The 17,405-nt window shown below is 33.7% G+C and overlaps 1 protein-coding gene across 1 annotated transcript; it reads left to right on the plus strand.

Moving 5' to 3' along the window:
• The first annotated feature begins 4,511 nt into the window (after nucleotides 1-4,511).
• On the plus strand, nucleotides 4,512-4,984 carry LOC146910729 (uncharacterized). Its single transcript, XM_085727277.1, has one exon. The coding sequence runs from the start codon at nucleotides 4,557-4,559 to the stop codon at nucleotides 4,800-4,802; it is 246 nt and encodes an 81-aa protein (XP_085583403.1). The 5' UTR covers nucleotides 4,512-4,556; the 3' UTR covers nucleotides 4,803-4,984.
• The last annotated feature ends 12,421 nt before the right edge of the window (nucleotides 4,985-17,405 follow it).

Below are 17,405 nucleotides of genomic sequence, written 5' to 3' on the forward strand. Positions count from 1 at the left end.
TCATGTTTTAAGTTTGTGCTTTCTGCTGATATCAAGAATGAAATGTGAAATTATGTTCACTTCTTTGTTGAATTTTGAAAAATTAGGTGCTATGGGAGTTGCTAATGCCTTTAATGGGACTAAGTGATACTTAATGACGATTTGCACGAAGTCGTTGCGTACATGACGGGGTAACCATTTACATTTTTATATGTTATAGAATAAAGACAAGTTTTTTGGCCGTAATTAAGTTGTACGGAGGTCCTCCCATCGTTTATGGGTAGCTTATTTGGCATACGACCCTAAAGATATCCACTAACAATAGTTTTACGATGGCATGTTAGAATTTGTAATAAGTAAGAAAGTTTGAGAAGATGTGCACACGAGAAAAGGGCAGCACAATAATAATAGTAACACTATCAAATATTATTGTCCAATTATTATTAATAGGTTACATGAGTTATATGTTGTCGTCCCTTACCTTGCTACTTGAGTATCGCTATTCTTCTATTGACATCGGTGCCCTTTTATTAGAATGAAAAATGCATCAATACGGTTAACCCGAAGTGTCGGCCCGATTTCAACAAACGGCTCCACGTCTTTATCGGATGACTTGCTCAACACCAACCGAATGACAATTGAAAGCATGATTGAGTCAACTGAGGTGGCTATCTTTGTTTAATGAAATTTTTAGATGTATTTTTGGATTCATCTTTGTTATTTTGTTCAATATTTTTATAAAGGCTACGAAATATTTACGGATACGTGTCAAGGTTCGGTGCTTGCCACTATATGTGAGATCGAAACTTGGGTTGATTGGTACTTTCGATCATGCACCCGGTGTGCTTCATTGGCCACCATTGACAACGGAGTGCTCCGTTGTCGCAAGTGTAAAACTTGCAAGGGTGCGGTCCCAAGGTAAACAAAGTTTATCACGAATATAATTTTTGTTTTTATCATGGGTGGAATTGTATTGATATAGTTGATTATTTGATAGGTTTAATTTGCATGTCATCGTGATGGACGACACGGGGTCCACTACTTTTGTTCTTTTTGATCGCCGGAGTGACCCGGTTTATTGGGCGTAATGTGCAAGATTTGATCAATGAACGTGATGAGGTAGTCGTGTATTATATAATTGTAATAATGTGTGGTCTATATATGAGGTATATCTACCGACGAAAATTTGTACTAACATTTTATTATTTTTGAGCGAGGAGCGAGTAGGCAATGATTATCCTGTGCGATTTATAGGGACTAAAAACTTAATTAATTCTTCGTTTTATTGTGTATCAAATTATTCGGCTGTGAGACCCGTGCGATGCACGGGTCGGCGTTCTAGTATACTATTGATATATACTATTGATTGATTGATTGATACTATTGATTTAATACTAAAAAAATACATCGCACCAATTTCATTCATATCTTGTTGGCTATATCCTTATTCGTATGTCAATCCCTTTGCAATAAACTTGTGCGGAGCACGGGTCAAATATCTAGTTAAAACAAAACGTAACAAACTGTATATAACCGATTTTTTCCTTATCATTTAAAAAAGATAATAGATGACGAGTGAATTCAAATATTAAAAAAGATGTAACAAACACAATGTTTATTTTTTGGTTACCACACAACGTATAACAAACATGATATGAGTATATTAAGTTTTTGTATATCTACACTATATCTATATCTATATCTATACTATATATAAAGAAAATAGGAGATTTTGGGCTGACTTTTTCATTATCCCAATTATATCCTTAAACAATTTTTCCTATAATAATAATTGTTTTTGGTGTCATTAAAAACATAAGAATTTATATTATATTTTTTGTTGTATTGTCGGTGTCGTTCAACTAGATAAACATGATTAGTTTGATCTGTTATAATTTGAAGTAACAAGCATTTACATTTATACCTTTAATCAAAATCAAAATTTCATAAAAAACACCGTTCATAATTTTCAAATGTTAGCGCAATAAAAAAAGCGAAGGGTGCTAGTGTAGAATAATAAAAGTAAAGTTAACTTTAAAAAAAAGTAAAGTTAAATTGATATACTTTGAAATGTACTAATTTAGGATCATCATTCTAAATAAATTTAAGCTTTTAAATTAATGTCTCAAATTTTTAAAGTCTAATAATCTTGAAATTTTGGAATGTTACAGGGGAGGAGAGAAGGGTGCTGAAGATGTTGCGGGTAGTCTGATGGGTGTAGTTTAAGATAATATTCTTGATGGATTTGATGGTATCATGATGGAAGAAAAAATGTTTGGGAAGGTGGAGTGTCCAAATTTTGTTTTCTATGAAAAAGAGAAAGCAACAATTCAAGATCCATGGAAGCAAGAGGTGACAGTGAAATTGATGGGAGGAGGACCGAGTTCAAGGCATTGGAAACAAGATTGCATCAGATTTAGATTGACAATCAAGTGATAAGCAACATTGACACGTGTTATGATTATTATCTAGTCGTTTTACTCATCCTGAAGAAGATTATAATGCATTGCTAGCGGGTCATTGACTGATTTATGATAGTTTTCTTGTTGTTCGAAGGTAGAGTCCCGACTTTGATACAATCACTAACTCTATTGAGCATGTTGGTGTACGTGAGTTTTTCTCTGGATTGTTGAGAGAATATTACGATTCAATTTTTTTTTGCTTTTTATCGTCAATAGAATTGGAAGAATGGTGAAAGTAGAAAAATAATACATTGTCTTAAGAACAAGGAAAATATGCTAGATTTTTATGGAGGTTGATATATCGAAACCTTTGTTTGACATCGTTTCGATCAAGGGTGGGCATATGTGGAGTATGAAGGAGTCCATTTGTTATGTCTCACTCGTGGTAAATTTGGACATTATAAATAAGGATGATCAAATAGGTGAATTACTCAAGAAGATGAGATGAGTGGTGTGTACATGAATGATATTGGAGGAGGGGAAATAATATTGATGAACCTTGAAAGATTAGGCAAAAAGTTTTTCGTCCGAGAAGAATGAAAGAGAGGGAAGATGGTAGAATGAACAAAGGAAGTATTTCGGTGAGTGTAATTTACAGTGGTGCGCTGCAAAATGTGGAATCCAGGTTTGTGTCATTAAGTGAGGGAAATTTGAATTTGGAATTGCGTTAATGCAGGAGAAAAATGAGAAAGTTATAGAAGGAAATGTTGTGAATGGGGTGTTGCATGTACGTCATAGCACCATAATCTAGCATATTATGGTGTGAAATCCATGTACGTGATAATAAGGTGTTGCATGACATCAAAAAATGGAACAAATTATAAAACAGTACGTACGGAAAAAATATAGGACCCACTTGATAGAGAAAAAAGTTGGGAGAATTAATTTTAACACAAGTTGCACATGCTAGACCTAAAAGGTAAAAGCATGGAGTTTCAAGAGAGAATATTATGGAAATCTAGGACAAAAATAGGATGCGAGAATACGTTTCTCATCAATTTAGTAAAAACCAAGGTATTGGATTATTCAATTCAAAGTCAAAGCTTGTTCATTCGCAGGTGCTTAACTAGACTCGACCCACGATGAAAATCCCGAGTTCATGTCCGAGGTGGGGTGAATGACGTCATTCATCAAAATGTTAGGCTGTTGATAGTAACGATGGATCTTTTGCAAATGTTAAAATAGGACGAGTGTCAATTTATATAGAATAATTTGTGAATTTGTTGATGCGTACGAAAGTGGGGACTCAAACATGGAAGAATTTGAAGAAACTCTTGGTATCAACATTGTGAGTGAGGAAATGAATTATATGATTTATCAACTCTAGTTTTTTACGTAGCGCAAACACTTTGTGGATATGGTTAAGCACGATATACTCATTGTTACGGAGAATATAAGATGTGAAATTAAGGAAAACCTTATATCAATAATATTGAAAGCAACTTTGTTAAACGCAATCTTATTTCCTTCCATATGAATAAGTCAAAGTTTTTTTCAAGGTGTCCGACCAATAATTGACTAATTTGGAGAACAATCCTACGACACCTTTGTCAAAGTTTTAGTATAATCTCAATGATTCGAACATAAGACCTAAAAATCAGCTTAATCTTAACTCTCAAATCGTACACCACTAAGGCAACCCATTGGTATAATGGTCTTTTTAACCACATGATAATGTTTTTTATTTTACGAAAAACTCCTTGTGATATTGATTAAGTAAAAGTTATATATTAGTATTATATTATTTTATTTAAATTTTAGGATAGCCTTTTTTATAAAACCAGATAAATATAATAATAAAAACTATCAAAGGCAGAGTCTACCAAAAATAAAAAATAAACTTGACCAAATACAATTAAACAAACCAAATCATACCTATTTCATTATTTATACGGTTTTTTAGCCCGTTTGTATTTGAATAAATTATTATAAGAAGCTTCTCCATTTTCATATATATTTTTTTAATGATAACTTTTCCTTGTTTTTCTTTTCTTTCATGCTTATCTTTTCCACGTTGTGAAGAATATTTATATTTATATTTTTTCTTATATATATATATATGTCCTAATACCAAATATTTTTCAAACTGTGTGAGTTGTTTCATTTTTCATTGTGATGGAAAGATCAAACAGAGAATTGTACAAGAAAAACTGCCGCTTAATGAAGGATAATGAAAGGCTAAGGAAGCAAGCTGAGATTCTGAACAAAGAGAATCAAGCACTTGCATCTCAGCTCAAACAAAAATTCTCAAATGGTGCTGGTAACTCAAAAACCAATGCTCCAAACAACATGTTGGATCTTAACCTTGGTCTTAGCCTTGGTTCAGGTTCAAGTCAAAATCCTTCAAATTCCAGCAATTAGATATATGAGGCATCATCATCATGACCCAATTACTAGGGGATTTTTTATATCTTGAAAAAACCAAATTGTGAGCAATGTAGTTGTTTCAATTTGTTTTAGATATGAATTTCTGAATATTGTGGTTGTAATGATGTTAGACTATCTACAATAAATGAATAAAATTTTATATATTTATCCTAAAATGATTCTGCTTTTTAGTTATATGTGCAATGTATGTTCAATTATTATTTTTAAACATTATGCTAGCTTTTTATTTGCTTATTCTGTTTCAATACACATATTTTATTTTATTTTTACATCATTGTGCAATAAGAAGATGCAATTTCGTTGACATTGAGTTATATATGTTATAACAATGCATGTCTAGTCTAAAAAATGTAAATTTTATTACACAAGGATGAACCTGCCCTGATGCAATGAATAGTCAGGACTAACCCATGTTGCTAAGCAGTATGCTTGTTTTCTTACACATTTTTGTTGGCGTAACAAACAAAGTAACCGTAACATGTGTATAATTGTATTATATATATATATATATATATAATTTGATATGTTGACTAAACATTCAACTAAAAAAATGTTGACTGAGCAAAATAAAACTTCCTATATTTTTTTAACTTTTACTTATTAAATATTTGTTTATTTTATTCAATTTTGTGAGGATAAAATCATATGCTTCAATGAGCCAATTAACAATATGACGATATTGCGTGACTGATGACAATCTATAACACCTTATCGTATTTGAAGTTGTTATCATACTTCATGGAATATTGAAGTTATTGTCGGTCGAAATCACCGATGTGAATCTATAACATATTTTCAAAAAACATATTTTTACCTTTGAACTCGTTAATCATACTTCATGAAACATTCAAGATATTGTCCTTATCGGAGTCCAACTTGATAATTACATATCTTTAAGTTCTTGAGAATAAATTTTTCTAAAAAAAATGACATATAAGCGAGATGTAATAAAAAAATTAAAAATTAAAATAATTATACGGCGGCACGCCACGTAATAAAAAAAGGTGACTCGGTGCGCCACATATGCTTAAGTGTTCGGTCGGATGGCATCAAGGTTAAAAATCAAAGAATCTTTTAGTTTCAAGGGGGAATCTCCATTTTTTTTTTATAGGGGGTATACCAAAATTCACCAAAGTCTATTAATCCTTTATTTTATCACAAACTCCTAAATGTGTTCCTTATTTAACAAGCGGTATATCTCCAACTGGAAGCCAAAATAACTCCAATTGAATAAGAAGATTAAAAAGAGAGAAATATATAGAAAGCTAAGGGATATGATCACGAGTATACCAATAACTCATTGATACCTTTGTGTTATGTCGATCTAATGGATGGAGAGGATATAGAAGATCGGAGGAGGTAAATCATATTTAGAGAACCTAGTGGATTCAAATGCGGATAGTATGAGGTGTGCATGAGAAGATGATAAGTTTGATGGTATCACGGTGGAGAAAAAGATGTTTGTGGGGGTGGAGTGTCCAAATTTTGTTTTCCCTTAAAAAAAAGAAGACAAGGATTCATAATCCATGCAAGCAAGGGGAGATAGTGAAATTAAGGGGGAGTAGGACCCGATTCACGGTGTTGGAACACAAGTTTGCGTCAAATGTAGGTGCATAAAGGAGTGATACGTATCATTATCTCTTGTTTGAAGTTGGAGTCCTAACTTTGATTCAACCATTGACTCTACTGAGCATTTTGACTTGTATGTGTGTGTGTCGGTGTCTCTGTGCGTGTTTCTCTGGATTGATGAGAGAATATTACGATTTAAAAGTTTATATCTTATCGTCAAAAGAAATAGAAGAATGGTGAAGGTAGACAAGAATAAAGAGTCCCAAGAACAATGCAAATATGCCAGAATGTGTGCGGAGGTTGATCTATCAAAACGTGTTAGCCATGTTTTCCATCAAGAGTGGGCAATATTACGTGCAGTATGAATGACTCCATTTGTTATGTCTCGCTTGTGGTAATTATGACAATCAAGAAGGGGTGACGACTGGTGTGGACATGAATGACATTGAAGGGGCAAAAATAATATTGTTCATGAACCTTGGAAGGTTGGGCAAAAATTGTGTCATCCGAGAAGAATGAAGGAAGTATTATGGAGATCAAAACTGCTAATGGTGCGCTACAAATTGTGAGATCCAAGTTTTCCTCATAAAGCAAGAAACATCTAAATTTGGAGGTTGAGTTAATGCAGGATAAAAACAAGGAAGGTATAGAAAGAAATATGAGTGTTACATGCTAGGAAGTCTGGTGTAAAATTCATGTATCTAAAAAAGAATACGCTGCATGATGTTAAAAAAGGTAACAAATTAGAGAATAATAAGAGAAAACAAAATGGGACACCGCTTGACAAAGAAAATAACCTATATAATTAAAATCCTGGACACAAACAAGAGGGAAGAGCACACTGCTCCTAAATTTAGTAAAAACCAACGCATTGAATTATTCAATCCCAAGAAAAGCTTATTCAGTTGTGGTTGCGTGACAAGACTTGACTCGCATTAGAAAACAAGTTCATGTCGAAGTCAGGACAAATGGGTCTATTCATAAATATACTAGACTCCGTAATAGTAAAGACGCATCTCATGCAAATGTTAAAATAGGAAATGTGTTGGTTGATATAGAAGAATTTGTTGATACGTCTAGAGGCGGGGACTCGGACATGGAAGAGGTTGAAGAAATTTCCGGTATCACACTAGAAGTGAGGAAATGAATGTAATGATTCATTAAGACGTGCCGGAGGGAGCTGAAAAGTGTGAGTTACAATACAACAAGGCTAGAAACAGCCAAATAAACAAAAACGGACATTACACAACAACTTTGTAAACAACATAAGGGGTTTTGCCTCCAAAAGGGATAGTCAAAATCGAATGTGATGAAGTTCGCTTTCAACCACCAATACGTTTGGAGTTTAACCTTTTCAAGAAGAGGCATGGTGATCAAAATGATTTTGAAAAATTCTCTGTTGCGATCTTTCCAAATAACAAATAAGACCGAAATCCAAATAATAGTAAAAGTTGTCCTAGAGTTTTTTGAGAAGCCTCCAAGAGCACAAGAGTGATTGGCATGAATGTTTAAATCGCCATGTAGAACCGTAACAATACAAGCCAATGCGAGATCAAGAGCCTTTGTAACGCCCTCCTTTTATTTAATTATTTTTATTAAGTTAGAATCTATTTATGTGATTTATTTTAAATATGTGAGGTGTTGGTATTTTATTAAGTGGCATTATTCTATTAATTATTAGAATATGAGAATTATTAGTGTAAGTAGAATTGGAGGTTAGAATAGAAAGAAGAATAAGTTATTGGGCCTAAATAGATTTAGGAAGAGTGATTAGTATTATAAATAAGGAAGCTTAGGTTAGAAAGAGTTTTTACGTTAAACCGCTTTTTGGAAAAGAGGAGAACAAAGAGAGAAGAGAAGAGGAGAACTCGGGGAGAGAACCTAGGAACGAAGAACGGCTAACTTTTGATTTTAGAAAAACAATCTAAGGTGAGGGTGAGACTATCTTGCATTAATATTAAGTTGTTAAATCATTAGATTACATCTAACATGTTGATGAGTTTTGTAAGATTATGAGAATTAGGGTTTGAGTGAGAATTGATGATTAGGTGATAAAAAACCGTTGAATTGATGTAAGGGGGAGTTTCTATTCACTATAAGGGTTGTATGATCATATGGGTAGTGAAAGGCTCTTGTTTTCTTCCTTGTTTCCATGCTCTTGTGATAAGTTCATGTTAAATTCGTGCTCCCAATTTGTTGTTGTGCTATCGAGTATATTATTATCCCTTTTTATTCCAATTTAATTGTTTTCCGTTAATTGTATCCGTCATGTTGCTGCAATTCCTATTGGGAATTGTTGTTATTGCTAGCTGCTCTTACTACATATATAGTCCCTCGTGTTGTCTGGCTGTTTGATTTAGTCTCCATTGCTTGAAATTCACATTGTGCCATGCCAATTCTCTTTTAGTGGATATCACGGTTTAAAAACTATTATGCCAATTTAGTAACTTTGGTTTTCGATTTAAGCAAGAATCAAATTACTCTAGTGTATTTGCCTATTTATTTATTTATTTATTTATTTCTTGATTATGACAATGTAATAAGTTGTGAATTAAAACCAAGTGCTATGTGGACCCGATACAATTTTCTGAGTTCTAAAGGCTCTAGCTGCATGATGCTATTTCTGAGCTAAAATCATAATCACCTTTCATATTGTTGAATTCAATTTTGATATATTTTGAATTAACCGAGAACAACATATTCGTCCATGGTAATTTACTTTGACATGAGTTTTGATTAGTTAGATAAATTGACCCATGATAATTGTATATTAGTTAAAGATGAATTATTGATGATTCCTTTTACGATGTGTTAAAAAGATGTGCTATTTGAATATGTGTGATTTAAGGATGTTCTATATAAATATGTGCTATTTTAAGATGTGTGCTTTTAAGATGTGATATTTGACATTGTGTAATTGATGAGCTATTTATAGAAGAGTAATTGATGAATTATTTGATTAAGTGTAATTTGTGATTGATTTGATAATGAGAAACTGATGTGTTATTTAATGATGTGAAATTTATGAATTATGCAATGATTGTAAAATTGATGTGATAGAAGTTGTCTAAGTTGTACGAAAGTTATGTCGTTGCATTAGAGTTGTGACGTTGCATAGTCGAGAGATGGGGGCTTAATGCCCGAACGGAGTCCATTTATGACCTTAGAGATGGGGGCTTAATGCCGAACGGATCCATTTATGACCTTAGAGATGGGGGCTTAATGCCCTGGTGGTACCACATGCATATTGAAGATGTCTAGGATGATTTAAGATGATTTGAGAAGTAGAAGTTGCATAGTCGAGTCGAAGTTGTTAAGATGTCAAGATGTCAAGTTGTTAAGATGTCATTTGTCAAGTTGTTAAGATGTCAAGTTGTCAAGTTGTTAAGATGTCAAGTTGATAAGTTATTAATGAAGTGCTATGATGAATGAAGACGAATGATTATATTTGATGTTAGATGTTGATGCATATAAATAATGTTTGACGTTTGTGATTTATAGTGATGCTATGAGATGATTGTTGGTGACTATTATTTGATGTTATATGATGATGTTAAGATTAGTAATTGATGATATATGAAGATGTTTATGATTAGTATTATGATAGTTTTATGACCAATATAAGAAGATTAATGATATTAGTTAAAGAAGTTAAGTTGTTAGATATAATTAATGAATTATGTGATGTATATGTTGTTAAATGTAGTTTATGAGTTACATGCTTAATATTATTGTTTGAGAAATCTCACCCCTTTGCTTGAAAATGTTGCTCTTCGTATGGGTAACTTGCGGGTAACCAAGATTAGTTGCGGTCGTGAGTGGACTCCTCACAAGTGTGTCTTAGGTGCTACGATACGTAACGGGATGGGATTATGTCTTCTATTTCTATTCCTTACGTATTACTTATGGATCTTTCAAGAATTGATGTTGAACTAAGTTTTATGAGATTTTATATTGAGGCCCTTGTGCCAAAGACTATTTAAGTTGTTGAAATTATTCCGCTGCGAAGTTTAAAATAATATGATATTGGATTTTGAAGGATAAATATTTATTTATTCGAGTTTATGTTTTTAGAAAAAGAATGTGACATTCCGTTTAAGTTGAATTACTACGATTTTTATTATGAAATTTTTATGTTGGGAAAACGGGGTGTTACGGCCACAATCGACGGTAGTGGTCGCACTTAAAAAACAAACGGTCCCTTTCCTCCTCCTCACCACACAAGGCCGCACAAGACACAAGGGAAACATCAATGACATTCCTTTTGCACAAATTGTTCTTTGTAGCAAGTCTATTCGAAAAGAGACGCCATACAAATATGTTCATCTTTAACGGAACCGCTTTAAGCCATAAAAGCTGATGAAACTCTTCGGTGATATTAATGTCAACCGTTGTTAAATAAGAAGAAGCCAATTGCACCGTATATTGTGAGACGAGTGGAGCCTCCTCACCCACCTATCGGACATACCATCTGCAAAACAAAATTAGACAACCGCTCCACACACTCCCGCACCAAACCTTTCCTCCCATGCAAATAACCTCCTCCTCCACTTTCACGCGTCCCCATCGGCCCCCAACCTAACACAAACATCTCCATCACCGTGGCCAGTTATAGTTTCTTTTAAATAAATCATTTTTCTAATATAGTCACGTTTATGAGCATTTGTATCTTCTTTTTACAATTTTTTTAAATATAATTAAAAAAATAAAGTCAATTTATGTGAGCTGGTTCACCTTTTAAAAAAAACAATTTCAAATGAAAACTTGTCTAGAAAAAATTGAAAGGTGAGAGAAAATAAGACAAAGATATATTAAAAAAACATATATTTTAGTCACAATTTTTAGTGTGCATCATTGTAATTTTATACTCCCTCCATTCCTTTTTAAGTGTCACTTTTGGAGAATTTTTTGTTCCTATTTAAGTGTCACTTTACATAGTTCAATGCAACATTAAATGATATTTTACTAATATTACCCTTATTTATTATTGTGGAGAGAGAAATATATGTAATGAGACATTAAATAAATAAGGTTATTATAGTAAAAATAGAAATTATTGTATCAAAAGTAACAACATTTATTGATTGTCTTGGTTTGTGTAAAATGTTAAAATGTGACAAATTAAAAAGGAACGGTAAATAATCATTTTATATATTCGTATCAAAATAATTTAATAATAACTTTAGGAAAAAGTTATTTTTAATTTGGTTAAAAAACACTTAATAACTTCCATTTTTCTTTTGTAGAAAAAAACTTCCATTTTTCTTGTAACAAAAAACTTCCAATTTTTTGTCAAAAGAAAACTTCCATAAAAAAAATAATCTATAAATTACTGAATATAATCGTTATATGATTTTTCTTTTCTTTTTTGGTAGATAAACCATATGACAAAACCATCATAAAAGGTACCGGGGTTCGAACCCAGATAATGACGTCCGACCTAACAATTTCGGCATTTTTGTCGGTTGAGCCGGGAATTATAGGACTATATGATTTTTTAAGAAGTCCTTATATGTTTTTGGCTAAAATGCACTTTTGGCCCCCCAAGTTTCCAAAAGTTGCGATTTTTGCCCCTATTTTGAAAATAGCACTTTATGCCCCCCGAGTTTACGCCCCTTTGCAAAACCTTGACCCCCTTGATTTTGACTCGGTCAAAGTCGACATGTCACTTTTTTTTTTGGTGCCATATAGCCGGCCTACGTGGATTTTTGAAAAAAGAAATATTAAAACCCTCCTATCTTTTCCTTTTTTTTTGGTATAAATCTATCTTTTCCTTTTGGATTTTTGCAAAAAAAAAAAAAAAAAAAAATTAAAACCTTACGTGGATTTTTGCTTTGAAAAATTCCTCTATCTTTTCCTTTTGGAATCATATTTGCAATCTAAATTTTTGAAAGACAACACAAATAAGTGATTTAATCTATAAGTGTTTACAACTATTAAGACGACACAAAATATAGTAATGAAGTTGTTTGCATAGAAGTGCTTGCAAAATATGTGATTGCGGCATAAGTTTTTTACAACCACATTTCGATAACACAAAATAAATGTTTGCGGCCATTTAACAACTTGATTAAGACAAAATAAAAGAAGTGCTTGCAACATAAGTATTTTGCAACCGGATTAACACAAAATAAGGAGTCTTAAGCAACATACGTGCTTTGAAATTCAAAAAAAAAAAAATAGCATAATACATAAGCATATCCTATGCTCCTAAGGCTTGTTGGCGGATTGTTGAGTCCCATATGCTTCGGTCTCATCCATTTTCCTCTTCCTAGCACTCCTCCTTGGTGATTGAACAATTGCGGACACGACTTGCATTGGATGTTGAGCGATTTGAGATTGCATTGGTTGTTGAGCGAGACACGGCTTGCCTTTGGTTGTTGAACAATTGCGGACACGTATTGTTGAGATTGCATAGGTTGAGAACCAGCCTACACGGTTTTGGTGTTTGCTTTGGTGCTAGCTTTCTTGCCGGCTTTGGTGCTCGCTTTCTTTGCCCGGCTTTGGTGCTTGCTTTCTTGCTAGTTTTGGTGCCGATGTCTCCCCGAGGATACTTCATTCGTGTATTATCCTATTAAGGCAATCGGAATCACAAAATCAAATCACATGCATCAAACAATGTTGAAATAAACATACACCATTTCACATACATTAACAATTACCTTGTTTCCACCTTTTCGGATCATCCTATCTGCTTTGCGGTCTTTCCACTTACAACTCCTTTGGTTGTGACCCAAGATACCACATGTACCGCACATCACGGTATTGTGGTCTCTTTTCATCCTTGTTGAAGATTTAGGTTCATCATTACTCTTTCTTCTCAATTTTTTAGGCACCGCAGTGCTCTTACGGCATATGGTGGGACAAGTGGTTGAGAATCCACTATAGGCCACAACTTAGGTCCATTGTTAGGCGGTATGAGATTGTTATAAGTATCAAGAAAAGTTGATTTCCTACAATTGTTCACATACAATGCAATCAACTATCAATTAAATGTTACTCAATTCTAAAATCTAACATAGAAAATGAAATCGGTTATATTATTACTAACTTTTGTACCAATGCGCAACATACTCATTTGGATTTTGGTTGTTAAACCACATACATGAAATTGCATGGCAACATGGTATACCGGTAAGTTCCCATTTCCTACAAGCACATGTTTTCTTTGAGGTTAACAACATAAGTATACGTTCCATTAGAAACTCCAAATATGGAATAGTCCTTATCACCGAGACCAATTTGGAGACCAACCATCGGCATCTTTTTTAAGGACATCCAATCTCTTTTCAATCATAGGACATATATCACCTTCATACTTAACCATGTAATCTCTAAGCTTCACAATCCTATTTGTCATATAAAATTTCGGTCCCTCGACTTGTGAAATAATTGGTTTGTCCCTATACTCTAAAATTGCACTATTGAATGCCTCGCACATGTTGTTCACTTGTAAGTCACAACATGTGTGAGTGCTATAACTGCTCTAGACCACATACAGGTGGATACTTAGATAATTCCTCCCATCCAGGCTCACACATTTTTTTCAATTTGTCCATTGCTTTAGTGAACTCATTCATTGTATTTGCCACAGTGCACACCAAAATGTTTCCTTCAGTGATCACACAGGTACCTCTTTCTCCGGTTTCCATATAGATGTTTGACACAAAACCTATGTTCAACATTGTCATAAAGACCAGCAATTGTAGGCACCAATCCCTGCAACGGTCACCGGTATATGTAATCTATCACTCATAAGTAGTCATACACGTAACACAACACCATATCACACCGGTATATATCAAGTAAAACTACCTTTTGTTGGTACGATATGAAAGACCACTTCCTATAGTGAATCTTTTGTTTAGATCTTCCATTAAGATATTAATGAACCAAGCCCAAGATTCTTTTGTTTCGGCTTCAACAATAGCAAATGCTATAGGCATCATCTGGTTGTTGCCATCCTTTCCCACGGTGAAAGTAGTTGTCCCCCATAAGTACCTTTCAAGCAAACATATATATTAGAATACAAATTTGGATGACATGTTAAATACCTTAATTACTCTCCATAATATTCCTATACTCCAAAAGTTTGTATTAATTAAAGATGGTAGGTATCTTAACAGGCGCGTGACAATTGAACTTCAAATGAAATGCAATTTGCAAATACCACTTCAAATGACGTGATATTGGTAACATTTAAGCCTTCATGGCTATAACACTTTACTCCACAATATATCATGCCAACCATTGAATGGAATTAAAGCAATCCTACTAAAGGTACGGTACGCAACATTAAAGTTTTACCATAAAGCTATGAAGCACGGACACTCGACACCGAGCACTTGTAATCACAATGAATTATGTGATTTTTCAAATTATTACACTTGAACTCAAGTTCATTAATTCGATATTAACATGATTTTAACTTTTTGAAGTATACAATAATTAACGGTAAGCAAATTTTGCGGCTTACTTATTAATGCATCGATTAAGTGGGTCACAAACAAATGAGCATCTCTAAAGAATCGAAATTAAGCAATCCTACTACAATAATCGAGATATGATACTTTAAACAAATTCATACGTACCTTTCAAAAAGCAACCATCCGGACCTATTAAAGGTACGCAAGTAGTGGCAAAAGCTCTTTTGCGAAGCATGGAAGCACACATACATCCTCTCAAAGACGGGACCATTATCTCCGACCTTACTCTTAATAATCCTTGTACTATTTGGATTACTCCTCATCGGCTCGGTACATAACTCCTAAGGTGTTTGTCTTGCTCGATTCTGACACCCGTATCATCTCTAAAGCCTTCACTTTAGCCCTATAAACCTGCCATTTGCTTAACATAACACCCCATCTAGTTTTGCACTCCTCTTGCAAAGCTTTTAATTTCATGTTAGGTGTGTGCCTCAAGATTGTAACCAACTTTGCAGCAACCAACTTTGTCTTGCCTTGTCTATTTTTTCCAATCTTATAACATTTATGCGTATCATTGTAACTCACAATTTGCCAATAGTTTTTTTGTGAACTCTTACTAGCCCTCAAATGAAAAGGACAAGTTTTCGTACACTTCACCACAATTCTTTTTTTATCACTCTTCTTGATATACACATTTTTTAAATTTTGCAAAGCATAATCCTTAACGACGGCCTTAAATAACTCGGCGAGTTCTAAAAGTTTGGGTTAACCTAAACTTAACACCACTATCATCTAACTTGAACTTTGGATAAATCTTCTTACCACATTCCTCTTCACTTGAAACCTGGCTATCTAGATGCGAAGAATCACCATCTTCTTCTTCAAAGTCGAGATATTGTTGTTGGATTAGGATTCTTTGAACTTTGAGGAGCATCCACGGTACCTTGACCTCGGCGGTATTGTTGATCTTCTCAACAATAGGATTCACGGTTTCATCGAGCCAAAACATTAGTCCATTGCCATTCCTCATCATAATCAACGTCATCGAAATGAATCATTATCACTTGTAACCATCACCATCATCTATCCCTCCAACGGATCCTTCATCGGAGTATTCATAATCGGCATCGGATGCATATTCTTCTTCTAACTCATCGGCGGCCTCACCATTCACTTCTAAATCTTCAATAGGTATCTCATAATCTGGTGATGTATTCTCTATGTATATGTCGGCATATTCTAACCTGTGAATTCATTAATAAACACGATGACATCCTTATCGGCTTTGAGAAACTTAAGACCATCCACCAACCCTTTACCGGGAAATGTATACCACAATTTATATTCGGTAGGTAGCCTAATCTCTTTTGGACAAGTTTATCAAAATCAACTAGTGTAATCTCATCTATATCCCAACCACCTTCCAACTCATACACTTCACCTCTTTTATAGTCTATTGCGGGGTCACATGTGAAGTAACCTTTGTGGTGGAATCTAATCTGTAGTTTGTGGTCCACATTTACCCTAAAAGACAAAGCAAAAAATAATAAAGAAATGACCCTAAAAGCAACCAATACAACATTTAACGATTGCCAACGACTATATTTATTTCAAAACCACTAAAAAAAAACTTACTTTGAGACAAGTACGGTGCCAACAACTATATTTATATCAAAACCCTAAAAAAAAAAACTTACTGCGAGGCAGATTTGTCGGGAATATTCACTTTATCCATGTTCTCTCCTTGGTTGCCTTGTTCCATCACCCAATATGTTGTTTCCTCCATTATTTTTCTGCATCGTGTCCTTTGAGTAAAACCTTCGAAACGGAACACTTCACAACATCCTTTGTCTTCTTCGCATCTGTGACCTTTGCATCCGGTTTCTTCGCAACTACGACATTCGATTTTTCTTTTGTTTTTCCCTTTGGAGATCGTTTTGTCATCTTCTTCGGTTAGCCTTCTTTGGTTCAATTGAAATGAGAGTGAGATTTGGAGTTTGGACTTGACCACAATTCCCAATTGGATTTTTGTTTGTTTGTACGATTTCTTTGTTTTTTTTGTTACGGTACGATTTCTAAGAATGAAGGGTCACTGAGAAATGTAACGTTTTTATTTTTATTTTAATTGTAATAATAAGTGTTGGAAAAATATTAATTTTAATAATATCCGGCATGGCAAAAAAAAAAACGTGACATGTCGAGCTTTGGCCGAGTCAAAATCAAGAGGGGTCAGGTTTTGCAAAGGGGTGAAACTTGGGGGGCATAAAGTGCTATTTTCAAAATAGGGGGGCAAAAATCGCAACTTTTGAAAACTTGGAGGGAAAAGCGCATTTTAGCCTATGTTTTTTTATTCTTGGCCCATTAGAAAAATTTACATTGCAATTTTTTTATTTTTGTCCATATTGCGAAACTTTTTTATTAATTCCGTAACAAATTTTAGGAAATCAATTTTTTTATTACTATTAAACTTGTTTTTTAATGTTTTTTTTTTGGTCTTATATTTTTAATGTTTTTTTGAAGGAATATTATTTTTAATGATTTAAAACTCATATCATAAGTGATTAAAAAATATAGAAGCTTC

Source organism: Medicago sativa, chromosome 7 (assembly GCF_051527215.1).
Source record: "Medicago sativa cultivar Bolivia chromosome 7, Bolivia_mono, whole genome shotgun sequence".
In the NCBI taxonomy this organism is placed as follows: domain Eukaryota; kingdom Viridiplantae; phylum Streptophyta; class Magnoliopsida; order Fabales; family Fabaceae; genus Medicago; species Medicago sativa.

What these genes read in the sequence shown, in the direction of transcription:
- LOC146910729 (XM_085727277.1), top strand. Translation starts at nt 4,557, where the DNA reads ATGGAAAGATCAAACAGAGAATTGTACAAGAAAAACTGCCGCTTAATG.